Source organism: Macaca thibetana, chromosome 7 (assembly GCF_024542745.1).
Source record: "Macaca thibetana thibetana isolate TM-01 chromosome 7, ASM2454274v1, whole genome shotgun sequence".
Taxonomy (NCBI): domain Eukaryota; kingdom Metazoa; phylum Chordata; class Mammalia; order Primates; family Cercopithecidae; genus Macaca; species Macaca thibetana.
Genome location: NC_065584.1, coordinates 55075164 through 55103117, shown reverse-complemented (window position 1 = coordinate 55103117; position 27954 = coordinate 55075164). Strand labels below are relative to the sequence as shown.

The window sequence follows — 27954 nt, the reverse complement described above, 5'->3', positions numbered from 1 at the left end:
CTGTAAACACTATTGAACTGCAATGTTTTGGATACTGAGGTGTTTAGGAGTTAGGTACAACCCTTTTTCACTTATCAAGTGTGGAATTTCTTTAAAAGTGGTATGTAAGTGTCAGAGACAGGGAAAGGAAAATCATTCCTTGAGAATTTCTCCTGAGTTGAATTGTTTGTTCTGACTCTATTTTAGGAAGGTTTTCTTCAACTTTTGATAACACTTTCCATGTCACTGGATCCTTATTTTTCATTTTGTAATCCTGTATTTTGCGGGGGTGAATCTTTTGTTTTCCAAATGAGTGGGTGTCTTTCGTTGTTTTATGTTTGTAATTTGACTAGAGGTTGTTTGGTTTGTTGTATTAATTACTTCCACATTGATTCTTTGCTCTTTTCTCACAATCTTTTTTTAAAAGCTTCCATAGTATTTATAGATTTAAACAGAGTTTCTCTGTATTATAGCCTGTTTCTGACATTTGTCTTATTTCCCAAAGCAGTGCATATAAACTTTTGCAGTTATTTTTGAGGATGGTAATTCTTACAGCATTCTGTTTTCTGGTTCTTGTTTCCTTACTTTTCTTTAATAATACATTACTTCTAAAATTGGATCTGGAGTGGTTTTAGATTAACTTTTTTATTAACAATTTTTTTTTGGATTCACAAAAATAAAATAGCATATTGTAGAAAATTTTAGCCTAATTTTTAAGGTTTGCCAGTTTTATTTTCACACATACTTTTTGTGATGGTAGTGTGTTAGCTCAGAGAAGGTACTCTGTTACTATCCCAACATCTTTCAGGGTATCTTTTATGGTTTTGTTCTTTCTTTTCATATACCTCTAAAATGAGTTGTTCTGAGGAAGTCAGTTATAATAATAGTTCTCAACCCCACAAGAGCCCTGCAAGACCCAGTGCAGTTCTAATGAAAACATTTTTAATTACCTGTTTCTATCCTGAAATTAATGGCTTTTTAACCTACCTACACACATAAAATTCAGTGTAATTGCCTTAATTGTAACATAACGAGGAAATAAAAGAGAGTAATTAATAAATATTTTGATACATTACTTTTGGAGCATGATGTAATAGATGTTTGTATTTAGACACAGAAACCATGAATGGGGCAGCTATAAATGCAAACTGTTACGGTGTGTTGCATTGGTCACTTGTATACCACAAGCAATATTGCTGTCAATGTCATGATTTTCTGAAATATTTGAACAACTGATAAAATTCTGAAGAAAACAAAGTACAAATTTCCTTCAATTTACACATTCTATGTGTTTCTGGAAATTTGGGCATCTATTTAAACTATGCAAACATGTACTTCGTTTATATTCAAAACAGAATTAGGTTCTGACTCAGATCATTATAAAGAGGTGTTTCATCTTCATGAATGTCCGGGAGGACATTAGAAAGTTATCAAGGCCAGAGCACAGTTATCTTAGGTGGAGGATTCTCCTGTGACTTGCAAGTCATCTAGCGTCCCTGGACCTTGTGCACTAAGTGCCATAATTGCCCCTTCTTAATCATTGTGACAACCAAACACAAACTTCCAAAACACAATATTGGGTGTTTGTGTGCAATGGAACTCTTTGGCAAGGATGTCACAGTAATTTTTTTAATGCATAAAATAAAATACACAGGATTGCAAAGAAAATGGATTTATGGAAATACAGACCCCAGGTTAAGAGTCTCTGCAAGAGGTGACTACCACACCCTTCTCCAATATACACACTCCAGTTGAGAACCACTAAGTTGGAAGAGCTTTTTATGTTGAGGGAAATGCTGAAAGCCATAGTCTTAAAATTTTAAGGATTTGAAAGTACATATGGGTGCCCAGAACATTTGCCATCAACACTGTCATCAATAGGGGACTAACAACCACTCTCTAATAGAATCTAAAAGAATGAAAGCAAATAGCATAGGAACTCTATTTCTATTCTAATTTTGTATCAGAAATTAAGTGTATCAAATGGACTAATGCTTCTGTTTTCCATTCTTTTCTCATTACGACTAAACTACCTCTTTGATTAACATCAATTAAAGTTCAGATCTTTTGCCAACTTGTTTATTCATATATTAAAAGACAACTTTGGCAGAACAAAAATCTTTCTCCAGCTGCTATTTGGCAAGTTGGCAAAAAACGTCCACATATTAAACACAAGCAGTTCTAGGAATAGAAATTGAAAAGCAAAATAATCAAGAGTTTATTTCAACAGGTGCTCACTTAATGCTTTCTAGGAGTACATTGCAAGAGGTGACCATATTGTATGTACATGAATAGCTTGTCATGACAAATGTGTAGAATACTAAAGATGATTTTTATTTGTTTTAGGGTATGTCTCTGTGCCAGACTGTCGTCGTGGGCTCTGTAGTCATTCTTCTGTACTCTTCCAGAGCTTGTTATAATTTGGTGGTGGTCACCATATCTCAGGATACATTAGAAAGTCCATTTAATTATGGCTGGGATAATCTTTCAGATAAGGTAAATACCTACCACATATTCCCAGTCTAACAATGTGATAATTAACTTACCCTCATCTAGGAGAATACTGTAGTGTTTGACTTACAACGGAATCTCTGTTTACTGTCAGTAATCATACTTAAAGCTTTGTGTTTAAAAGTCTTTATATATGTGTGACATTTGAAATCGTTCTTCACAGAGAACTTCTATCAAAGGAGTATTTTCTCTCTCCTTTTTGGTAAATAATAATAGTGCCACAGGCCTCTTGGTCGTATGCTAATTTTACTTATTTTTGTTAATGATGGTGTTTAAATATTTCTAGATAAATGAATTGGCTATTATTAGCCAATTTTCCTCCTCTTTATTAGGAGGAAAGTAACTCTCCCCTACCCAAGAATTACATATACTCTTACTATTTGGTTCAGGTTTAGATGTTTAAATAATGGCTTTCATAAAAATCTGGCTTTGTCAGCCTTGATAATGGGAGAGCATTCGTAGTTCCTTGGGTGTCCAGGTATTTGCTATCATAATTCCCAGTACTCTATGCATATTTAACTTTCTAGCATTCCCATATGCTTCCTAAATGTACATTTTGACATAGCTATGTGTCATATTTTAATAGTAATTTAGCTTTGTACTGAATTTTAGGGACCTTGGAATACTGTTTTTCATTTACCTTTCTAAAGTGAAGGAATTTTCACATGTGGTTCCTTGTGGCAGATTCTCTTCACTCTTTTTTCCATTTCCCTCTCCCAACATCTGATAGAACAGAAACAAATTTAATATGTAGATTAGGTCCAAAAGCATATTTTAAGTAGAGCTGAGCTGAGTGACTTAACATGTTACATTTTTCTACAGGTGTAATTCAGGGTAAGTGCTGTTATTTTGCCTATGGAGCAGCTGGAACAGTAATGTCTTTAAAAGTCACTCTCTTCAGATTATGGGGCCTAAATATGAGATCACTCCTTATTATCCATATATTAAAATGGTCATAAACTGATACATTTTAAAAATTAACTGCTTTTTATTCTAACTTCAAAGCATTTTATGTCCTTTAAAGGATAAGTGTCATTACGTGAGAAACCACAAAATATAGAAAGTTTTAAAGTTTATGTGCCTGTAGTTAATATATTTTATCTTACCTGATTTGAAACAAGTTAACTGTGGAGGTGATTGCTTATACATTAAACAGATGTAAAAATTCTCGGCCATATTCTGTTTACAGGCTCATGTAGAAGACATAAGTGGAGAAGAGTATATAGTATTTGGAATGGTCCTCTTTCTGTGGGAACACGTGCCAGCATGGTCGGTGGTACTGTTTTTCCGGGCACAGAGATTAAACCAGAATTTGGTATGATATCATAATATTCCCCAATGCTTGTTCTCTTATTTTTAAAAATTATGGAACATTTGTATTGATTTTCTATTTTTGGCAAAGGTTAAAACTAAAAATTATTGTAGTTTCTAGCCTTCTTAGTGGAAAAGTAAAACCTTCATATGCTATCTAATACTTTGTTCACAGGCACCTGCTGGCATGATAAATAGTCACAGTTACAGTTCCAGAGCTTACTTTTTCGACAATCCAAGACGATATGATAGTGATGATGACCTGCCAAGACTGGGAAGTTCAAGAGAAGGAAGGTAGATGTAACAAAGCCACTTAGCCTGAATTATTATTGAAATTGATTGAAAAAAAAAATCTAAGCTTTAACCAAAATATGAAAAAAGGTGATTTGGTAGTAATATGTCAATAAATAAGATCGGCAATACTGGAGTTTAAAGCAGATGTTAAACCCAGGGTGGGACCTGCATTATCAGGAACTACCATCTGACTAAAGCGTATATGCCTTTGGGCTTAAATGGTACCAACATTTCAGGATCACTTGCCGGTTCAGAGCTGTTTGTGGGAGGGGGATGCACAAGGAAGAAATACCATTATAGTGATTATGTATCTGTTTCCATATCTCTAGTGCTGGTCAAAATTCAGAGAAACCCTAGATAAAACTCTGGGGAAGCTTAACTGCCATAGGAAATCTTCCCATGCCCTCCTTGTTTCAAAACCATTTCAAGTCCTTAACTAGTACACTATTAGCTGTGATTTGGGCAAGGAGAAAAGCTTAATGGCTGAAGCCATCAAGCATAATGGCTTCAGCTTGATATGACATTTTCTGTAATCCTAACTTCATCAGGACAAGTTACATAATCTGTTTTTTGAGCCTGTTTTTCATCTGTAAGATAGGGATAATAGAACCTATCTCAGAGGTTTGTTGTGAGGGTTAAATGTATATGTGCGTCTGCATACATACATACATACACAGATGTCTTAGAATAGAACCTAGTACAAAAGGACTACATTGTTATCAGCTGATGATCAAGTTCTACCAGTTCCGAGTGGCATTTATTCATTCTTTTGTAACATAATGCGATATAGAATCCAGGATATTAGATAAAAGTCAATAAATTTGTGGAAAGGCATTATGTTATTTGACAAAGAACATATTTCAATATATTTGATTGCTTTTATTACAAAATTCATTGAAAATGCTAAAAATTCAAATGTGACTTCTTATATCCTGATCATAGTCCTATGGCTTCTTTGCCTTTTTTTGTTGCAGTTTACCAAATTCGCAAAGTTTGGGCTGGTATGGCACCATGACTGGGTGTGGCAGCAGCAGTTACACAGTCACTCCCCACCTGAACGGACCTATGACAGATACTGCTCCTTTGCTCTTTACTTGTAGTAATTTAGATTTGAACAATCATCATAGCTTATATGTGACACCACAAAACTGACAGCATCACCAAGTCATGATTCTTGAGTTGTTTTTCATAAATGTGTATATTCGATGTGTTTAAATTCCATCTACATAAACATTCCATTATCTGTTGCAACTGAAAACAAAATCTGGAAGTGTGGCTGTGTTTGGTAAAGAACACAGCTATTATTTTTGACCTTTTCATAGTAAAATGAAGTAAAACGGAAAGTTTGGAGTAGGAGAAAAGAGAGATTAGATCTTAAGGCACTTGATGGCCTCCAAAAATCCTGACTTTGGAACATCAAATGCATGTGTGCACTTTTATCTTTGTTCTGAAAGAGTCACTGCAGTCCCCAAAGTCATATGCCAATGTTCACACTGGAATACTATATTGTACACCGAACTGGAAGGCAATTTTCCTATGAAAATCAAAGCCTGTATATTCATTGGTATGCTCTATATGGAAATCTTAATAAAAATTTTATAGTGTGAACAGTGCAGAGTTAAGGTATAAAAATGTTTCACTCTCTATAAAAATCTACTGAAAATGTGTAATCATTGAAGACAGTTCTTTTAAGCATGATTTTAAAATAGCGACTGAAATTCAATCATTTTAAACAAATGATAGTAGTAATCCATTAGTTATGGCCAGCAGTGTTCTTTGGAGGCCACAATAATTTCAAGAGGAAAATATACCAGTGAAAATGGTGTGGCTATTTTGAGTAGAATTGGTCAGTTGATTATTTTGTATAATTGAGATATATGTGGTAGTTTAAGCATGATTCTTCAAGAAAGCAATAGTGACTTTTGCATAGGGAGATTTTGGTAGAAACTTCTTGGGACTAAACAAGTTTAGAGATGCATTTAAGAATTATTCACAAAATGTATAATTCTAAATTAAAACAAATATATTTTCAAAAGCATTTGATTTCTCTGAAGCATGATATAGCAGTGAATCAGGATTGTCCTCAGGTAAATGAAATCATGATACATTATTGCAGTGAACTCAAGTGCAATACTTTGTGAGACATATAATTCCTCCTATGATTTTCACATTTGTATATCTTGTATATGGGAAAAGCCAAATTAAATTGAATTCAAATTAATTCCAGCATTAGACTAAATGAGCAAATTTAAGTAAATGTACAAACTAGGTAAGTATAAAACCACAGGTTAACAATATTGGAGTACTTTTAGAATTACATTAAAACTGTCTTAAATGTCCTATCCCAAATCTTAAAAAGAAGAAAATGGTAGGCTAAGATAATACAGAATTTTAAAATGCACTTTGTACCAGTGTCTATATGGAAAGAAGTAGATGCTGAATACCTCAAGATGCCAAGGGAACAAGCAACATTGGGAAGTTGTCACAACATGCTCAAAGACTAACTACAATTGTCTGCTATCTATTTCTTCAGAACTGAAACTAATACGAGTATCCTTTTCTGTTTTATACTTTGATTAGAATGTTATTTCCTCCCAAGTAGCTGAGACGGAGGCTGAGGCGGGAGAATGGCGTGAACCCGGGAGGCGGAGCTTGCAGTGAGCCGAGATCACGCCACTGCACTCCAGCCTGGGAGACACAGCGAGACTCCGTCTCAAAAAAAAAAAAAAAAAAAAAAAGAATGTTATTTCCTCTCTTACTTAAAATGTATTTCAACTTTTTAACAACTGATACAATAACTTCACAAAAGTAAAACACTAGGTTGAAACCCTAAGGAAAAACTGAAATTGTTAATGCTTTCCATCTTTTGGGAGGCAAGTACAGAGACAAATAAATTTCTTTTTATGATACAAAATGACTTTGTATTCAATCAGAAGCATATACTTACATTATTTTGGGTTTGTTTGTAAGTTCTCTCATTGTAACCAAGTTATTTAAAATTGTATAATATAAAAAGTTAACCGTGGTATTAAGTGACAAAAGCGTATTTTTATTACAACTTCAGTTGTTAGATTTCTTCTCAGAATGCCAACTGTTTATTTTGCTAATAATGTTAGGTATCTAACATTAGATAGAGCTGTCTGAAAAGATACATTGTCTTCGTTAATCCTTGGGGTTCAAGGTGATGACGTTTTTCTGGTAAGGTTCCCCTTGATAATGTTCCTATTTAACCAAACTAAAAAAGATTACTTTTTAAAAATTTCTCAGAAAAAATAACTTGGTTCTTTCTGCTGCATTAGTTGATTGTTCCAAATTTGAGATTTGTAAGTTTATTCTTATCACTGACTAGGGTACCCAAATTCTTGCATTTGTCTCCTTATACACATCTAACACATCACCAAAGACAAATAAAGATACACTCTGGCCCAATCTTTGCTTAAAAATTCCAAAGCACTAGGAGCACTTTAAGTTTGGTCTCGAAAGTTGTTTATAAAATCAAAGGGCTACCGATTCCCTGTTCATCCTGCACTGAAGCACATGATGACAATATCAAACCTTCATTTTTGTTCATTAAAAAGTGAATTTCATTACTTACGTGTGTAATTCTATAGTGATTAGCAGTATTTGTTTTCATCATTTCACTTGGGTGGCCATTAATTTTGAAACTTTTACCACTCATTGTAGTTGGTTGTAGTTTTATGGAAAATGTAATTTATAGCTAAAGTGGCTTTTTTATGCATAGCTGCCTTTTTTATTGTTTAACAGTGTTTCTCAGCTATATAATCAGTTTCAAACTGGTTGTAAAAGTATAGCTGTGGCCAATGAATGTATTTATTTGTTGTTTCACTAAATTGTAACAAAACACTACTATTGAAAATAAAAGTGTTTGTGCTTTTATTTAGAGGTCTGGTTTTCTTCATCTCTTATAATGGACTAAGTTTCTATCATATAAGGATAAGAACATAGTGCTACCACAAAAAAAAAAAAAAGAGAAAAAAATCAGGAGTTACAAATGATAGTTTGCCTTTAGTGATCGCATAATTTGTCGTATCACTTAATATACACCAGTTTGACATGAAGTGCCATGCAGTTTAAAATGCCAATACATTATTAGATAGTACATTTTTATTCAAACATTAAGCTAAGAAAAATTGTTGTATGAAATAATTTGTAACACCTCTCCCCGTCCCTTTAGAATCTTAAAACAGGAATCCATTTATCTACCTTATAATCCTAGGAAGGTATTCTTTGATTATTCAAGAAATTCTTCAATGATGCTTAACACAATTTTCCCATGAAAGAAGTTCCTTTTCTTCCCAGAATAGACCCTTTTCATGACCCACCAAAAACCATACCAAATCTTGAATACAATTTCAGCTTTATTGACCCCCTGAAGTCTACAAATCCTTGGGACTCTACTGACCCTTGCTGTAAAGTGAAGGGAGTGAAAGTATTTGGAATAAAGGTAGGACCTCTAATATAATAAAGATGTCACTTTAAAATCAATTTATTCAACAAACATTTATTAAACGTTCATATGCCAAAAACTATGCTATGGAGATGCAAAAAATAAAAAGGTTCCTTTTCCTGCCCTTAAGGAGCTCACATTCTAGTGAAGAAGACTTTTGAAAAATAAAACAATACAGTACAATTTAAGTGACATACAATAGAGGTAGGTTGTAATTACAGTGGTGACACAGAAGTAGAAGTTAGATGACTCTCCTTGAGTGGAGCAAGGGAGATTTTACAGAGGAAATGCTTATGTCAGGCCTGCAAGATGCATAGGAATTTTCCAAGTTGGGGAAGGATGACCAGCGCACTTGATGCAAAGAGTACAGCATTTACCAAGGCGGGAAACCTGGCCATACAGGGCTTTTGAAGAACTGTTAAGTCTGTTTCACCAGAACATTCGGTGGAGGAAACACATTACACATCAGAAGACCTTGTACACCAACCAGAGAGGTTTGGCTTTCTCCTGAAAGTTCCTGAAGTCACGGAAGGGTATTAGGGAGTAATGCTGTCAGAGTGCTTCTAGAAAGCCTACTCTGGTAACATTGAGCAACAAATAGGAGACCAGCTAGGTATAGGAGGCAGGTTAGTACTGTAGGTATTAATAATATCAATGAAGATGAAAGAGTGATGTATCAGAGAGGTGGAGATAAAATCAGTAAAACTTAAACACTAAATGATAGGGGAAGGTGGAGAAGAGGAATGAGCCTAGAAAACATAGAATATAATGGTTCTAAAATTAACCAAAGTAAGGAACACAGGCATTAGAGTAGGTTTTGCAGACAATGAATGTTTTAAGACACACACAGGTGTCTGTGGGACAACCAAGTAAAGTGCAGCAGGCAGATGGATTGAGGAGTTTGGCTAAAGATAAGGATTTAGGAATTGCTGAACTGAAATGACCCAAGCGTGAGAAGTGGTGTTATGATTAAGAGGAAAAAAAAATGGAGGCCTGAGGAATAACATTAAAGGAATAAATGAAGAAGCTAAAAAGGGGGGGTTCAGGAGTGAGCAAAATGTAAAAAATCAAGGGAATAAATCTTTCAAGTACAGGCTGTCAAAAATGTCAAATAAGTAATAGCTTGTGAATTAAACTGTGGATTTAGAATTGATTTTAGACTTCACAGGAAGGGACTGTTAACTATACAGCCAAACGGCAGATTTCAGTTGCGGAGCCAGTGGAAGGTGACAAAGTAGAGGTAAGAATATTCCTTCAAAAGGATTGGCTGTTTAAAAAAAAAAAAAAGGAAAGGAAGCATAAGATGAGAGAGGGGGATACACAAAAAATGGCCATTTGAACCCACACTGTATTTTATGTAGAGTGATCACTTCATAGTCTTTTGAGTCTCCAAGAGGATTGACTTATTTAGTGGGTTAATGTCTTTCTTTTCCTGCCTTAGAGAAAATGAAGTGGCAGAGGAAAATAGGTCACATTATTAAACTTAGTTCTGCGATTATTCATTTAAAATATACTGAATACATATGCATACATTCATCCAACAAATATTTATTGGATACCAAGTATGTGCTTGGCACTGTAGCAGGCCTTAGGGACACAGAAGAAAAAGTGTACAGCAGTGTCAACTGACATTTCTTAACCACTATATAAATAAACCCCACTCTACTAATAATGGGACATTTCAACATGTTATACCTGATAAGACATATGTAAAGAGGGCACATGATTTTGAGGTATATAGCTTTTTCTCTACAATTACCATGTGATATAAATTCCTAAACCCCTTCAAATAGCTTTATAAATGAAGAGCTTCCATTAATGAAAACCTCCCAAAATTACAGTTCAGTTTTAGGGAGACAAAGGAACTTCGTGTATAAAAAAACAAAACTTAAACTGGGTATGGTGCAGACACCTGTATTCCCAGCTACTCGGGAGGCTGAGGTGGGAAGATCACTTCTGCCCAGGAGGTCAAGTTCCAGCCTGGGCAACACAGCAAAACCTTGTCTCTAAAAAAAAATTTTAATAAAATAAATAGCCTACCCTATTACTATACACATCAAGCGTAAAATGGGCAACAAAACTCAAAAAGAACTTTAGACTGGAACTTGAAATTATTATTTATTCTAAGGCTTATAGTAGTATAGTTCCAGAATTGTGGGAGGTTTTTTTTTTTTTTTCTGAGAAAATCATTTTTAGAAATTATTCAGTATTACACTGAAGTATTTAGGGTTAAAGGGGCATGATGCCTGTAACTGACTTTCAAATGATTGAGGAAAAATTGTGTGTGTGCGCATGTGTATGTGCATGTGAGTGTGTGTGTGCGCGTGTGTGTACAAAGAAAGCATGAAAGATAAAGTACATATGAACAATTAGTGAATCTGGGTAAGAGAGCTCTTTGTACTATTTTTGAAACTTTTCTGTAAATTGGAAATTATATAAAAATAAAAAGTGTTCCCCAAATTTTATTTAGTATTAGGGAAAGTATTATGAGAATAAATATATAATCTATTCAACTTTTCACAATGTTTAGAAATCTCCTGTGCCTTTGAGTTGTTATTGTACATTTCTACACACAAAAATAACCCAATCAAAATAGCAATATCATTCTAAAAGTGATTTGTTTCATACCAATGTATTTTAGGATTGCCAGATAAAATACAAGACTCCCAGTTAAATTTGAATTTCAAACAAATAATTTTTTAGTATAAGTATTTTCCAAATATTCCATGTAACATATTAAAAAACTAATTGTTGTTTATCTGAAATTCAAATCTAACTAGACAATCTTTATTTTTATTTGCTAAATCCAGCAACCCTAAATGTATTGAAAAATTCTACATTGCTAATTACGGGTCATTCATGAGGCCTCCTTAGCATTTTCCTATTAAATGCTTGCCATATTTACCATAGTTTTATTTATATTACATCTTATTACACAAAATGCTAGTTTCAGACACTTAGAACATTCACTTTTATCATATATGAATTTGATAATCCTCCTTTTATTCAATATTAAACTTTAAAATTTGTACCACATTATTAAAGTATTACTTTTCCTCACAGTAGTATTATACATAGACTTAACACAATTTTTTAAAATGTGTTTACTTAAAACAATATAATTCTCCTTTACAAAAGCAACTTTATATAAAATGTTTGGCTTAAGACTGTCATTGCTATTATGCCTTTGAATGAAATTCCACTCTTTGGCCTCCACTGTCCAGAAACAGGCACATATCAGCTTGTTTTCTTTAATGAATACTTTGTAACAAGTTCCTGAAGTTTTCTAATTCTTTCACACTTGTAGAAATTCTGTAACCAAAAAATATTTCACTCAGAAATCATCTTAGATAAATTTTATCTGTAAAAGTTACTCACTTTGCATTTTAAAACAACATTTTTAAAGTAACTTATTTCAATAAATTTCAGGTGCATAAAACATTTAATATATTTTAATATATTTTAGTTCTTAATTTGACATGGTAAAACTAAGGTATTAATGTCCAGAAATTAGTTATTTTAAAAGTATTTAAATATGCATGCCAGATTCAGTGATTCACTCCTGTAAACCCAGTATTTTTTGAGGCCAAGATGGGAGAACTGCTTGAGGCCAGGAATTTGAGACCAGCCTGGGCAACACAGGGAGACCGGGTCTCTACAAAAAAAATTTAAAAATCAGCCAGTCATGGCTGTGTGTACCTGTAGTCGTAGCTACTTGGAAACCCGAAGTAGAACTGCTTGAGCCCAGGAGTTCAAGGACAGTGAGCTATGATCATTCCACTGCACTCCAGCCTGGGCAACATAGCCAGATCCTATCTCTAAAAAACCAAATTATTTTAAATAAATAAAATAGCCAGGTGCAGTAGCTCATGCCTGTAATCCCAGTGCTTTGGAAGGCCAAGGCGAGCGGACCACTTGAGTCCAGGAGTTTGAGACCAGCAAGGGCAATATAGCAAAACCCTATCTCTACAAAAAATTAGCCCAGCATGGTGGTGTGTGCCTGTATCCCAGCTACTCAGGTGACTAAGGTGGGAGAATCTATTGAGCCTGGGAGGCGGAGGTTTCAGTGAGCTGAGATCACATCAGTCAATCAAATACCTAAGTATGAGATACATAAGTATTTAAATACTTCTGTATTTTAAGCATTCATAAGTATACTCCCTTTATATTAAAGCATATAGTATTTGGTATAAAATATGTATGTATACAAATATAATATTTAGGTATAAGTATTCATAAAAGTATTCATCTGCTTAATATTAAAGAATATAAGTATAAAGTATATAAACACAGAACTATAACTATTTTTAAATGCATAAGTATATGAATACTTAAAATACACCATATTTAGTAAATGTAGAAAGAATCAATGCTATTGGCCTATAAAGAGTAAGAATATTAAATGTATGACTACATTGTTTTCAGTAATTTTTGTAAAGTAAATTTTGTTCATTTTGAGTGCACTTAGTTCTGCTCTCTATCATGAAAAAAACAGTAGATTAATGAAATATTAACTATCAAACCCCTGGGTGCGAGAGACACAATTTTGAAGGTCAATTATTTCAAGCCCAAAATTATAATATTTTTTAAATGAGGAAATGTAGTCCTTTAAAAAATATTAATTTTTATAAATCTCAGCATTTCTTGCATGATAGGCCAGAAAGAATGCATCTGTAAATATTTTAATGTAAGTTCCTTATTTCATGCTTTTCTTTAATCATTTTGATGGGAAATAATTGTTTTAAAAAGAATCATTAACCTTTTTATATAATGGTGAATTCACAAAGAGATTTACATGTACACCTATGTTAAACATGATTTTTCTAGCACCACAAAAATAATTGGATAGCAAAAAAATGTGCTTTTAAACAATTTTTAATATACAAATTCGATAAGATGAATATTAAAATTCAATCAGTAATTATAATTATGATTTTATATTTACATGTATGCACATTTTTTTTTTTTTTTTTTTTTTTTTCTGAGATAGTGTCTTGCTCTTCTGTTGCCCTGGCTGGAGTGCAGTGGTATGATCTTGGCTCACTGCAACCTGTGCCTCCCAGGTTCTAGCGATTCTTCTGCCTCAGCCTCCCGAGTAGCTGGGACCACAGGCATGCTCCACCACGCCTGGCTAATTTTTTGTATTTTTAGTAGAGTTGGCCAGGCTGGTCTCGAACTCCTGGCCTGAAGTGATCCACCCACCTCAGCTTCCCAAAGGGCTAGGATTACAGGCATGAGCCACCGTGCCGCGCCCTAATTATGATTACAAAAGTCAACAGATGAAAATAAAGACCATCATGTACCAATTGTATATGTCTACATACTTGAGGTATTTCATAATATCCCATAATTCTGTAGTGAAATAATTTCTTCAAAAAAAAAAATTCCTGGCTGGGCACAGTGGCTCACGCCTGTAATCCAGCACTTTCAGAGGTGGAGCCAGGCAGATCACCGGAGGTCAGGAGTTCAAGACCAGCCTGGCCAACATGGTGAAACCCTGTTTCTACTAAAACTACACACACACACACACACACACACACACAAATTAGTCAGGTGTGGTGTCATGCACCTGTAGTCCCAGCTACTTGGGAGGCTGAGTTGGGAGAATCACTTGAACTCAGAGGGCAGAGGTTGCAGTGAGCCGAGATCACACTACTGCACTCCAGCCTGGGCTACAGACCAAGACTCCATCTCAAAACTAAATAAATAAATAAAATAAAAAGGATATTCCTTACCCAGTTTTTTCTGAGAGCATATATGTTGCTTTAGACTTACTTGGCTACCAGAAGCAATTTCAGTACATTCAAACTAACCTTCCAAATGCGTTGAATAATGATACTATTTCTTGTCTGGTTAGATGGAATTCATAACTAGGTCCACTTTCTGGCATATTTGCTATCAATTTCTCAGAAAATAAGATCTTCAGAGCAGTGCCCAAACCCTGAGTCTATAACAGAAATAAGAAAAAAATAAAAATTAGAAAATTATTCATGCAAAGGGTAAATGAGAAATAGGAATGACGAGATTTGCTTACCTGAAGCTTTCCCCACAGACGACATTTAAAACAACCAACACAATCCATGATTCTTGAAATATTTCTAAAATGCAGTCGAAAGTCCTCCTGAAAACAATTTAACAAAATTTTATTAAGATGTACTATACAGTCAATTACTGAGTATTTTCAGAGCACGTTCTATGTGCCTAACACTGTGCAAGGTACTATGGGGTACCAAAAATGAGAAGAGCACTAATATTCATTGATTTTACATACCAGATCCTTACATATACAATCTCATTTAATCTTCACCATGAATCCAAAGGTAGATATTATTATAATCTACACCTAATGTAAAAAACAAGATTCAGAGTGTTTAGGTAACTTGCTTAAATTCCCACACTAGTAAACAAAAAAACTTAGAACCCAGGCCTGCCTGACTCCAAAGCTAAACTATCTGCAAAAATATACAAAATAACTTTGTCAAGGTGTCCATGGTAGATGATTAACTACATGTCAATAGGTGGAGAAAGGAGGGTGAGGCAGGGTTAGAGACCATCATTTACCAGAAGGAATGAGGGAGGGAATGAGTGAAGAAGGTTTCTTTTTTTTTTTTTTTTTTTTTTTTTTTTGAGAGGGAGCAGCGCCCGGCTGGAGTGCAGTGGCAGGATCTTGGCTCACTGCAAGCTCCACCTCCCGGGTTCACACCATTCTCCTGCCTCAACCTCCTGAGTAGCTGGGACTACAGGCGCCCGCCATCACGCCCGGCTACTTTTTTGTATTTTCGGTAGAGACGGGGTTTCACCATGTTAGCCAGGATGGTCTCGATCTCCTGACCTTGTGATCCGCCCGCCTCAGCCTCCCAAAGTGCTGGGATTACAGGCGTGAGCCACCATGCCTGGCCCATTGTTACCATATCTTAATAATATTCTCTATCTTGGTTTCAGTACCTGTCCAGTAAGAGGTACTAATTTTTTTATTTTTATGACCACATGACATCCAAGCAAGAGGTACTAATTTTAAACCTATTTTAAAAAAACTAACCAGTAATATTACTCTACAAAGATTCTGTGATCTTTTAGGTTTCCTTTAAACTACAGCTTTGACCAAAACTTATAGAAAAATCATACTTTTAACAATAACAACAGAGTAATAAGGTTACTCTAAAGAACATGTTCCCATCCTATGAGCTGTTGACTTCTAGAAGACTTAATAGTTATTATGAGGATCTACAAAATCCACATGGAGACAAGACTGTATACCACAAAATAAATAGCTCACATGTATGCACTATAAATTTCCAAATGGATAGAAATGTTATGATCAATAAAACACAACTTTTACTTTAAAAGTGTTACTAAATGCACGGTAGCTTTTTGGCAATCATATTTTCAAAATCAACAGATACTAAAAATACTCTGTCATGAGAAGAGGCCTTGAAAGTTCCTGAGTATAAGAGACTCTCATACTTGTGAGAGTTGGAAGCCTCTGTTCTAAAAGATTGTGCTTGCTTTTGTAGATGCTAATTTCAATGTCCGATTCTACGTTAATTCAAATACTTGAAAGTGACAGCTCTTGAGTAAGTCTTTGTATGACATGTACAGAGAGCAGGCATGGTTGTACAATAGCCAAATAAACACTGTAAAATTAAAACCAAGCACATCAAATAGCATGCATCTTCTGCTTAAGTGAACTTAATATGCTAGGACCAAATAAATAGGCTAGAAATTTACTAGATCAAATTAGTAAAAATTAGTAAGGATTTCACATGAGAAAATCCTTGTGACTTAACAAATAACAATCATGTACAATAACTTGAGTATATCCCCTAATTATCTCAGGTTAGAAAAAGTATGGTCCTTAAAATAACCAGTACCTAAATCACTTACAGATTTTACTTGTTTAGACATACAGTTTTAGGTCATCACTTTAAATTACAGCCAGTCAACAGAATGATCAAGCATTCTGTGATTCATATTCAGTGAAACCAACTGACCAGTTCTTGCGCAAATTCTCAAATATTTTACAAGTCTTCAAATGAGATCAAATTCTATTTGAATTGAATGCTAAATAATTCTCCTTCATGCAAGTCCTCTATTTCTAACCATACATTGATAGGGTACTAAGGAAACAAGATGAGATTTTTTAAATTAATTTATAAATATGACTGTTCAAATCGATGTTTACCAGAAACCACTTTTTAAAAAAGTAAATCTTTGATAGTAGCATGTTTTGTTTTTTACATCTTTCCTGTAAAAGATTCAGAAAAATTCTCTGTTACATAAAGAATCTCTACCTAAACTTCATAGGACATTAAAGGTGAGTGTTTCCGAGTTTTGATCAAATTAAAACACCGTGAGAAATCCTTCTAATCTGCACGATTTAAAAAGAGCTGATGCCAGAACACTTTCCAATAAAGCAGCAAGTAAACTAAAAAAAAAGGAACATATTGAAAATAGTAGGAAAAAAAGAAGTCTTATTACAGCATCTTCCCCCTCACTTTCTAGTTCCTGGAAGCTGTTTAGGCAGATTATATAAGCACTGAGGTATGTATTTGTAGCAAGAATGCTTCAAGTAGGAGGTAGATGGGAAGTCAAGAATAAGTATTATCTAACAGCAAAAAAACTGAGTGCATAAAATCAGCTTCTTTCATTACAGAAAGAAAGAATAAGAAGCAGAGGAAGATATTTGTAAATATTTTGATGAAATCAGGCTGGCTATGGTGGTGGCTCACACCTGTACTCCCAGCACTTTCGGAGGCCAAGACAGGCGGATTGCTTGAGGCCAAGAGTTCAAGACCAGCCTGGGCAAAAACAGTGAGACCCCCAACTCAACAAAAAAATTTTAAAAGTTAGCAGGGCATAGTGGTGCCAGCCTGTAGTCCTAGCTACTCAGGGGGCTGAGGTGGGAAGACTGCTTGAACCCAGGAGTTCCAGGCTGCAGTGAGCTATGATTGTGCCTCTGCACTTCAACTTTGGTGACAAAATAAGACCTTATCTCTTAAAAAAACAAAAATATATATACAATATGTATGAAACCAGACATATTTATACAGAAATCTATCTATACATATCTACCATATCTAGTATCTATATCCAGTATCTTTATTAAGACAAAGCCCAAATCATTGTTAATTGTTACCATATCTTAACAATATTCTCTATCTTGTGTTTCAGTACCTGTTCAGTAAGAGGTACTAACTTTTACTATTTTTCTATAACCAGATGACATCCAAGCAAGAGGTACTAATTTTAAACCTACCTTAAAAAAAACAACTACTCAATAATATTACTCTACAAAGATTCTGTGATATATATATATGAGATTTCATATGTACATATATATAATTGCGTGTGTGTGTATATATATATATATATAAAAAATCAGATCAAGCCCAGTAGTACGGAGGGCCACCTGCCTCTACTTACCAGTAGAACTTTGTAAGAGAGAAGAGAAATATAATTTTACTTGACCCCCTCTGGAAATCCCTTGAGGGTGGAAGCTGTCTTTCCTTTTAATGACAAAAAATTGTGCTGTGCACATAATGAGTGTGTAATAAATCTTCCTGGTGATGTTTGATATTTATAGTATTATGTGGCAAATACATACTCAGAGATTGTCTTGCTTGAGGTTAGACCCTATTAAAAGGCAAGGCAATGACAAGACCCCATTCTGTGGGGTATTGAATCTATTCTTTCCCAACTGCACACTGGTATTCGTAACTGTCTTTAATTCCCAGTGAATAAGATGAATGGAAGGGGGTGCAATGGCTCATGCCTATAATCCCAGCACTTTGGAAGACTGAGGTGGGAGGACCACTCGAGCCCAGGAGTTTGAGACCAGCCTGGGCAACAGAGCAAAACCCTGTCTCTACTGAAAAAAAAAAAAAAAAAAAAATTAGGTAAGCATGGTAGTACATGCCTGTGGTCCCAGCTACTCAAGCTACTCAGAAAGCTGAGGTGGGAGGATCGCTTGAGCACAGAATTTCAAGGTAGCAATGAGCCGTGATCATATCACTGCACTCCAGCCTGGGTGACAGAGTGAGATCCTTTCTCAATAACAATAAAAAAGATGAATGACAAAACATCACACTGTGCCTTCTCCCACTAATGAAGATCTGTTAATTAATATCATCTTCAGAATTCTCTTCAGCAAAAGATAGACTAATATGCTACTCATGCATTGGATCCATTTCCTTTAATTTATTACATCTATTACATGAGATCATCAATGTGAAAGGCATCTATAAGGTGTACAGCAATATACAGATATCAGTGTTACTTTGGATATAATGCAAAATAGACTTTAAGTGGCACCTGCCTTTGGACTTGATTTTTTTGAGGAAAAGAAAGATAATGATTCTGATTTTTTTCTTATTAATTTCAAGATGTATATATCAAGATTTACTGTTAAGTATACATACATGTATTTATTTTTTAATTGACAAAAATTTTATAGGTTTATGGATACAATGTGATGTTTTAATGTGTATTTACAATGTGAAGTGATTAAACCAGGCTAATTAACAAATCCATCACCTCACCTAATCATTTTTTGTATAGTGGAAACTTTAAAATCTACACTTTCGGCAATTTTGCAATATACAATGCATTATTACCACAGTTACCATTCTGTGCAGCAGATCACTAAATCTTATTCTCCCTAACTGAAACTTTGTACCCATGGATCAACATCTCCTTTTTCCCCACCCACCCCCAACTCCCAGCCTGTGGTAACCACCATTCTACTCTTTTTTTTTTTTTTTTTTTTTAATTAAAGACAGGGTTTCACACGATGTTGCCCAAGCTGGTCTTGAACTCCAGGGCTCAAGCAATCCTCCCACCTCAGCCTCCCAAAGTGCTGGGATTACAGGCCTGAGCCACCGCACGTGGCCTACTCTCTACTTCTGTGAGTACTATCTATGGGTTTATATTCGTATCTGCATAAGTGTTAATCAGTTTGTATCTAACGATTAAGATAAAGTATAAAATAATTACCTTTAGTTTGTGTGCTTCTTTTTTATCCCCAGCAAAAAATGAATTCTCATCAAAATGCAAAGGAAATGACCTGCATTTTAAAACAGAGAATATTCATTTTCATGTGTTGTAAATATTAAAAGTACTGCTAATACAACATTTTACTGGTCATGATAAATAAAGAGGAGAAAACATAGTAAAACCAATACTCCAATGCCCAAAACAAATTCTTATCCTCAAGCCTCAAATCTCGATTCTAACTGCATGAGATAATTATAAGTACCGAAATTTGACCCCAAATCCAATTTGTTCAAATAAACATGAAAATAATACATTATCAAATACTAAAAGAATGGCTCTTAAAACTAAAAATGTGTGCCTCTCAGTACCCAAGTCAAAATAAAAACAAAAGCAAAATTCAATTTGAAAAGACCTACAAACAAAATTAACTTTTAATTATGTTCTAAATAGTTTTCCTTTCTCTAAATGAATACTTAAAAATTTCAGGCAGAGCACAGTGGCCTGCACCTGTAATCCCAGCACTCTGGGAGGTCAAGGTGGGTGGATCACTTGAGCCCAGGAGTTCGAGACCAGCCTGGACAACATGACAAAACCCCATCTCTACAAAACATACAAAAATTAGCCCGGTGTGGTGGTTTGCACATATAGTCCCAGCTACTTGGGCTGAGATGGGAGGACTGCTTGAGCCCAGGAGATCGAGGCTGCAGTGAGCCATGATCGTGCCACTGCACTCCAGCCTGGGCAACAGAGGGAGACCCTGTCTCAAAAAAAAAAAAAAAAAAAAAAAAAAAGAAAATTGATTTTGTACATTACTTGTCACTCTTCTATTAATGTATAAATTTTAATATATAATTTACTTGATTTCATGAAGTATTTCCAGAAGTAACATTTTGTTTTCCTCATCCTGAATTTTATTTCCAGTAAAGAGTTGAAAATCTGGGCGCTCGAAGAATGGTAACACTTTGGATAAAGCCCTTAGTTCTATTAAGTAGAGAAAATACAAGTTCTTAAGCCTTCTTGGACCTTCTCCTTCAGTCAAAATTCCATCAAATCGCTGTTGAAATTCTGTAATGTTGTGTCCCCATTTCTTTTCTAACCAGGTCTCTAAGGAAGAAGAATTAAATATTAAAAACTGAATTTGACAATTTTTACTTTAATTATATTAGGTTATTCATGCCTGCAGAATTTCATTTAGCATTTTAAATTATATAATAACAACCAGAAAATGATTTTTCACAATTTAGCCATTAATAGTTTTATATTAATATTTTATTTTCTAAAACCCATCCTTACAATGAATTCAAAGTTTTACTGAAAAAGCAAGTCTTATTAATAATAAAAATCATTCTTAATTTTTGTGGGTGCATAGTATCTGTTTATATTTATGCCATACATGGCATATTTTGATATAGGCATATAATTTATGTATTAATCACATCAGGGCAGATGAAGTTTCTTGATACTCTACATTTTTAGTTACTTTAAAATGTACAATTAAATTGCTATTGATTACAGGGTCATTTTTATGGGTATAATAAAAATTATTTATAAATATAAATAAAATCCTGAATCTTAAAATTCTGAGTTCTGCTTAAACATTTTAAAAAATGTGTTATGTATTTTTCTTTGAACATGTGGTCTCTCTGCCTGCAAACATACAGAATTTTAGTTTTGATTTACATAGAGTTAGCTATGCACATATATTACTCTAAAAATAAACCATAGGTGCAAGAAAATTATAGAGTAAGTGTGTTTGGGTGAGTATGAGTTTGTACCTGTTTTCAGAAGAACAGAGCAATACTGGAACAAAACAAGTATTTTAATAAGGTGACTAATTTACTAGAAAACTAAAAACCTCAAAAATGCTGAAAGCAAATCTATACTCTGCTTTTTATTAAATTCATTACTGTAAAATCTTCTGACTTATGATTCAGAATTTTCTGTTTTTCTTTGCCTAATTCTTATGCTAGACTTATAATTCTCTTGTCTCTTACAATTTTTTTCTATAGTTTATGAGGTATTCATTATGTGAGCTGGTCATGACGAATAAGAATGATTTTTATAAAATTTAGTAGTGCACACAAAACAATTTTTAGATGTATTTCCAAAATTGTGTATTATATTTTATTTAATTAGGACATTCCATTTGTTCTTTTACTTGAAGAATTCTACATAAGCCTATTTTTTTTTTACTTAGTTTATTCTCATTATAATTGACATAAGCAAATTTATATATTTATTGAGTCAATTTGTTCAGGTAAGAACTAGGGATGCTTCACAAGTCATGAGGATGTTTTTTTATATATAAATGTAGCAAACAAACATACAATACTTGCTGTGTAACAAATGCTCCATGATAAGCCATAAATATTCCTGCTACAGTTAGTTTGTAAGTTCAAGTCAGAGAAGGAAAATATTAATAGTGAAGAAATAAGATTGATTCTTCATGTGGAGATAACATTTTTCCATGCTGAAAAGCTAAATCTTGCTGAATTTAAAGAGAAATTCTGTTTATTTTATTTCCTAGTTATCTTTAGTTTTGTTTGTCCTATTATGTGTCTTCTGTGTATTCATCACAGCCCTTCTTCTTTTTCTATGAGATGGCTACAGTTTTCTCACTGTTGTCTTCATGCTATGTCATTTTACATGGTACTTTGTAGGTTGTGATGAGAAAGTTGGTATTTTTAATGCACTCAAAAATTGGTTTTAACTAGAGAGTTTGCTTATCAATATAACTTTCACATCAGTTAATTAAGATAAAAGGCAAACACTGTCCACAGGTGAGAGGATTAAATAACTTAGCATTGTTTTTCTCTGCTTGTAAAAGGAAAATCTTATTAAATTCTTACACAGGTGAGGCGTGGTGGCTCACGCCTGTAATCCCAGCACTTTGGGAGGCCAAGGCAGGTGGATCACGAGGTCAGGAGTTTGAGACCAGCCTTACCAACATGGTGAAACCCCATCTCTAACGAAAAACACAAAAATCAGCCGGGCGTGGTGGCACAGGCCTGTAGTCCCAGCTTCTCAGGAGACTGAGGCAGGAGAATTGCTTGAATCCAGGAGGCGGAGGTTGCAGGGAGCCAAGACTGCGCCACTGCACTCCAGCCTGGGCGACAGAGCAAGACTCTATCTCAAAAACAATAATAATAATAATTCTTACACAGTGTGACACATATCAAATTTGCTAGAAAATATATCATAGAAATTAAATTAGGAGTTAATTGTAAGTGAAGAATTTTAAATTTAATGTTCTATGATACACTTACAGCACATGTTTCCATGCAAAATCTTTCATTTTAAAGTGTGAATGTTAAAGGTAGAAAAATAATAAAATGATCTCTGTGGATTTTAAATTTGAAATAATATTTCTTTTCCATATTGATATTACAACTCAGAAGAATTTCTCACTCTTATTTTATGTGATTTTTTTTTTAGTGGGTGAAGGTCAGTCTACAGCTTATATTCTTAGTCAACTAACTGTAGTCAACTTCTTGGTCATTTTCTCTAAAAAAATTATGAAGATCATGGCAACTTTTAGATTAAACCATTTTCTGGTTTTTTAATGCAAACTTGTTTATTGTGTTCACAAAGTGGCCAGTCATAAGACCATAAGCAACGCCTGCCCTTTCAGTGGCTTTCCTACCATTACCATCTGTAATCAATAAATGTATATTTATTTTGTAAAACATAATATTTGGAAGTATATATACATTATCAAATGCTTAATTCTAGGTAATTATGCCACACAGTTAACATTTCTGTGGCAAAGAGCAAGTGACATTGTCAGCATTTTTCAAAACTACAAATACATTATTTTGATCTATAGTCACTACACTGTACAAAAATATCTCTTGAACTTATTCTTTCTATTAACTATAATATGTATTTTTTTATCAACATCTTTTCAAACCCTCCTTTCTCCTAAATACCTTAGTGTCTGGTGGTCACCACTTTACTCTCTACTTCAATAAGATTAAGTTTTTTAGAATCCCTTTGTAAGTGAAATCATGAAATAATAATCTTTGTGCCTTGCTCGTTTTGACAAATATAATGTCCTCCAAGTTCATTCATGTAATGGAAAATAATAAAATTTCCTTTTTTAAAGATGAAAAAATAATAATAATCAAACTTCTGAATATAAACATATTCATAAAACCTAAATACACAATTTGAAAATGATGATCTAAAATTACTAATGAGTTTAGGCCAGGTACAGTGGCTCAAGCCTGTAATCCCAGCACTTTGGGAGGCCGAGGCGGTGGATCACCTGAGGTCAGGAATTCGAGACCAGCCTGGCCAACATGGTGAAACCCCGCCTCTACCAAAAATACAAAAAATTAGCAAGGCATGGTGGCCTGCACCTGTGGTCCCAGCTACTCAGGAGGCTGAGGCAGGAGAATCACTTGAACCCAGGAGGCAGAGGTCACAGTGAGCCAAGATCACGCCACTGCACTCCAGCCTGGGTGACAGAACAAGACTCTGTCTCAAAAAAAAAAAAAAAAAAAAAAAAAGTAAAATTACTGATGAGTTTAAACTGCCATTTAAAATCAAAGTTATGGCCAGGCACAGTAGCTCACGGCTATAATCCCAGCACTCTGGAGGCCAAGATGGGCAAATCACTTGGGCCCAGGAGTTCAAGACCAGACCAGCCTGGGCAACATGGCCAAACCTCGTCTCTACAAAAAATATTTTTAAAAATTAGCTGGGCATGGTGGCATGCTCCTGTAGTCATGAGGTAGAAGGGAGGACTTGGTTCAGGAGGTGGGACTCAGGACACTGAACCAAATTGAAAACTAGCTAAAACAGGGAGGGGGTTGAAGCAGCTTTCCATAACGCACACCCACCAGTGTGCCATGTCAGTTTCTCATTCCCATGGCAACATGCAGAAGTTACCACCCCTTTTCCATAGCAATGACCTAGAAGTTACTACCCCTTTCCTAGAAATTTCTGCATAATCTGCCTCATAATTTGCATATAATAAAAAGTGGACTATAAATATGGCTGCCGAACCGCCTCTGAGCTGCTGCTCTGGGCACACTACCTAGGGGGCAGCTCTCCTCCACGAGGGGCAGTACCTCTGCTGCTGCTGTACCCTGCCACCACCAGCTGGCCTTCGAAATTTCTCCTGGGCAAAGCCAAGAGCCTTCCCAGGCTAAGGCCCAGTTTTGGCCATCATACACTAGACTGGGCAATAGAGTGAGACCCTGTCTCAATCAATCAAGCAATCAATCAATGAATAAAATGGAAGTTTCTATATTTTGTTTCTCAGAGTTGTGATACTTTAATTCCAGAAGAAATATGATACTGATGAAAATCAACCACAGTCTCATTTTCAACCGTATTAAGGCAAAAACAGCAGCAGGAAAGGCTTTTTACCCATTTAAACTCCAGGCCTGATACTGGCACACAAATAAAAAGGTTCTGATACAATAATATCTATCAAATAGCAAACTGTGCTGTTAGGAGCTATTTAAATTCCCACAAGAGAACAAGAATATTTCCAAAGTGATATGGACAATTTTGAGCAGCTTCTAAAAAGAAGGTAAAGAGAGTTAAGAGTATGTTGAACTGTTCAATTATGTCTATAGTTACCACCTTTCTGATTACTACCATTTAAGAGTGAATTTTTACTTCCTAATATTCAATCAGGTCAACCTTTTCCCATTCAGGTAAATGCCAGGAAAATTTTAAGAATATCTAAAAATAAGAGTGGTAAACTGAATAAAAGTAAATGTCACATACCTTGTAAAAGATATCTTGCACTCAAATGCACATTAATGCTTGCATGTAGGCCAGATATAAGTCTGTAGAATGCTCTTTTTTCTACACAGAGACCTAAGAAAAAGCAGTGACTTAGAAATAAAATTTCATATGTGAATCTTGTAGACATAAAATTAATCTCATGAGAAAAAGAAATCATTGAAATTTATTTTAAAGTTTCTAATTACCTTCTAGCCAACTGTAAAAAGTGTTCTCTGAAATCAAAAGAAAAATAAGTCATAAGATTGGAAAATGCCAAAATACAAGGTTTTCAAAAGTTTTAAAGCATTATAGCAAATTTGTGCCAAACAGCAATTTAAAGATTGTTTAACCTAACAGTCCAAGTCTTAATTGCAATTTCTCGAAAGGAAGAAGAAAAGTTTGTGGTATGGATTCAGTTAAGTACCAATCTGCTGCTTGGTCTTTAAAAGGCTTTAGCATTGCCTTACGTAGACCCAGTCTCATAACTTTCTGGTTAAAGTGTTTTACATGAGGTCAAAATGCAGAATTTAAATAGTAAATCAATCAAGAATGGGAAAATACCTCTCCTTGATAACAATTCATGCCATGAAGACTAAGGATTCATTACATGCCTTTTAAATTATAAAAAAATTAAAATGATGACAGTATTGGAGGGGTACTATTTGTATTTAGCTGATAATATTACATGCCATTCACTATTTCAAAAGAGCAATTCAGGAAAATGTTACAAACACCAAATATCACTTATATTCTTATGACCTAGTAAGATCATTCTCAATATATTTAATGCCTAGTAATTCTACAAATACAATAATGCCTAAATTAACATGATAGAATACTACCTAACTAGTCAACATGGTCAAATAACATACAACTATGAAAATAATGGCAGGGCACAGTGGCTCACGCCTGTAATCCCAGCACTTTGGGAGGCCAAGGCGGGCAGATCACGAGGTCAGGAGTCCAAGACCAGCCTGGCCAACATGGCAAAACCCTGTCTCTACTGAAAATACAGAAATTAGCTGGGCGTGGTGGTGGGTGCCTGTAATCCCAGCTACTCAGGAGACTGAGGCAGGAGAATCGCTTGAACCCAGGAAGCAGGAGTTGCAATGAGCCAAGATCGTGCCATTACACTCCAACCTGGATGCCAAGAGCAAAACTCCATCTCAAAAAAAAAAAAAAAGAAAACAACAAGAATGTAAAGAATGTAGAACATGGCAATACATAAAAATGTTTACTTTAAATATACAAAAGGCATCAGAAATAATCATTACAACTCTATAAACATTCATGTATGCATTTGCTACAGAGATGATAAACACTGTACAGTGTTTTCTACTAAAGTTGCTTATAGTAATGTTAAAAATGAACCAAACAAGCATAAATATAGTGGAAGGAATGGTAAAGGGAATAAGCAATAAATTGGAATATATAAAAACTCAAAACATCTATTTGTCAGAACACTTCATAAACAAAAGCAAAATGCAAACAACAAACTCGGTAAAATGTATGTTGCAAATATGACAAAGGGAAAAGATCCTAAATATATAAAAAGCTCAGAAACTAAATAAAAATGCTGAAATGCCCACTTAAAAAGAGTGTATAAATAATACGAATTTAAAAATTCACAAAGGAAAAAATAAAATGTTTGATCTTACAGGCAATAAAAAATGCAAATGAAAACAAAAGATATATGACTTTACCTATCAAATAAGATAAAAATATGATCATCTTTAATGCTGACAAGTGTTGGATAAAACTACTTATATATGTAAAACATAAATATCAAAATGTTAGCAGAGAAGTGTATCTGGTAGTAACTAAGGGTGTGGTTCCTGGAGTCAAACTGCCTGATTTAAATCTTAACTCTGCTACTTACAAATCATATTATTTTAGGCAAGTTGCTGAACTTCTCTTCATCTATAAAATGGAGACAGGAATAATACCCCTAGGATTGTTGAAAGAATTAAATAAAATCATATATGTAAATTGCTTAGAAAAGTGCCTGGCACAGAGTTATTAATTATTTGGGAATGGTGGGATTATAAGGAATTTATTTCCTTATAAAAATTTTCAAGGTTCTTTTTTTCAAGTTTTTGATCATGAATTAGGGAGTTAGGGGATAATACTGCTTAGGACCTAGGCTTCCAGTAAAATTTTCAGTTCATTGTGTGTGTGTGTGTCTTTTTTTTTTTTAAAGACAGAGTCTTGCTCTGTTACCCAGGTTGGAGGGCAGTGACTCCATCTCAGCTCACTGCAACCTCCGCCTCCCAAGCTCAAGTGATCCTCCCGCCTCAGCCTCCTGCATAGCTGGGATCACAGGCATGCACCACCACACCCAGCTAATTTTTCTATTTTTAGTAGAGACAGGGTTTCACCATGTTGGCCAGGCTGGTCTCAAATTCCCGGCCTCAAGTGATCAGCCAGCCCTGACCTTCCAAAGTGCTGGGATTACAGGCATGAGCCACCATACCTAGCCAAGAAATCAGTTCAATATTATAATCCTGAAGTACCTATTCTCAAGTTGACCTGACTGTTGTCTAAACAATCAATATGATAGCTCTCAGGAATAACCCTTTGATATTTGGCCAAAATCAATACTTGTAATAAGACAGTTTCTCTAAGGATGGCTCCCACAGGTTAACGATCTTTTTTCT

At 34.7% G+C, this 27954-nt stretch overlaps 2 protein-coding genes across 2 annotated transcripts in view; one reads left to right on the top strand and one right to left on the bottom strand.

Annotated features, from left to right (window-relative positions):
• Positions 1 to 9855, top strand: part of GPR137C (G protein-coupled receptor 137C) — an 87659-nt gene extending 77804 nt beyond the window's left edge. Inside the window, exons 4-7 of the mRNA XM_050796916.1 lie at positions 2326 to 2475; positions 3680 to 3805; positions 3977 to 4095; positions 5070 to 9855. Coding sequence (XP_050652873.1) covers positions 2326 to 2475; positions 3680 to 3805; positions 3977 to 4095; positions 5070 to 5247 — 573 coding nt within the window. The 3' untranslated portion in view covers positions 5248 to 9855. The remainder of the gene's footprint in view (positions 1 to 2325; positions 2476 to 3679; positions 3806 to 3976; positions 4096 to 5069) is intronic.
• A 1690-nt stretch (positions 9856 to 11545) lies between these two features.
• ERO1A (endoplasmic reticulum oxidoreductase 1 alpha) overlaps positions 11546 to 27954 on the bottom strand; it is a 56745-nt gene continuing 40336 nt past the window's right edge. Inside the window, exons 10-16 of the mRNA XM_050796958.1 lie at positions 25504 to 25530; positions 25298 to 25390; positions 20413 to 20659; positions 19556 to 19625; positions 14598 to 14684; positions 14377 to 14510; positions 11546 to 11875 (exon numbers count right to left, since the gene is read on the bottom strand). Coding sequence (XP_050652915.1) covers positions 11815 to 11875; positions 14377 to 14510; positions 14598 to 14684; positions 19556 to 19625; positions 20413 to 20659; positions 25298 to 25390; positions 25504 to 25530 — 719 coding nt within the window. The 3' untranslated portion in view covers positions 11546 to 11814. The remainder of the gene's footprint in view (positions 11876 to 14376; positions 14511 to 14597; positions 14685 to 19555; positions 19626 to 20412; positions 20660 to 25297; positions 25391 to 25503; positions 25531 to 27954) is intronic.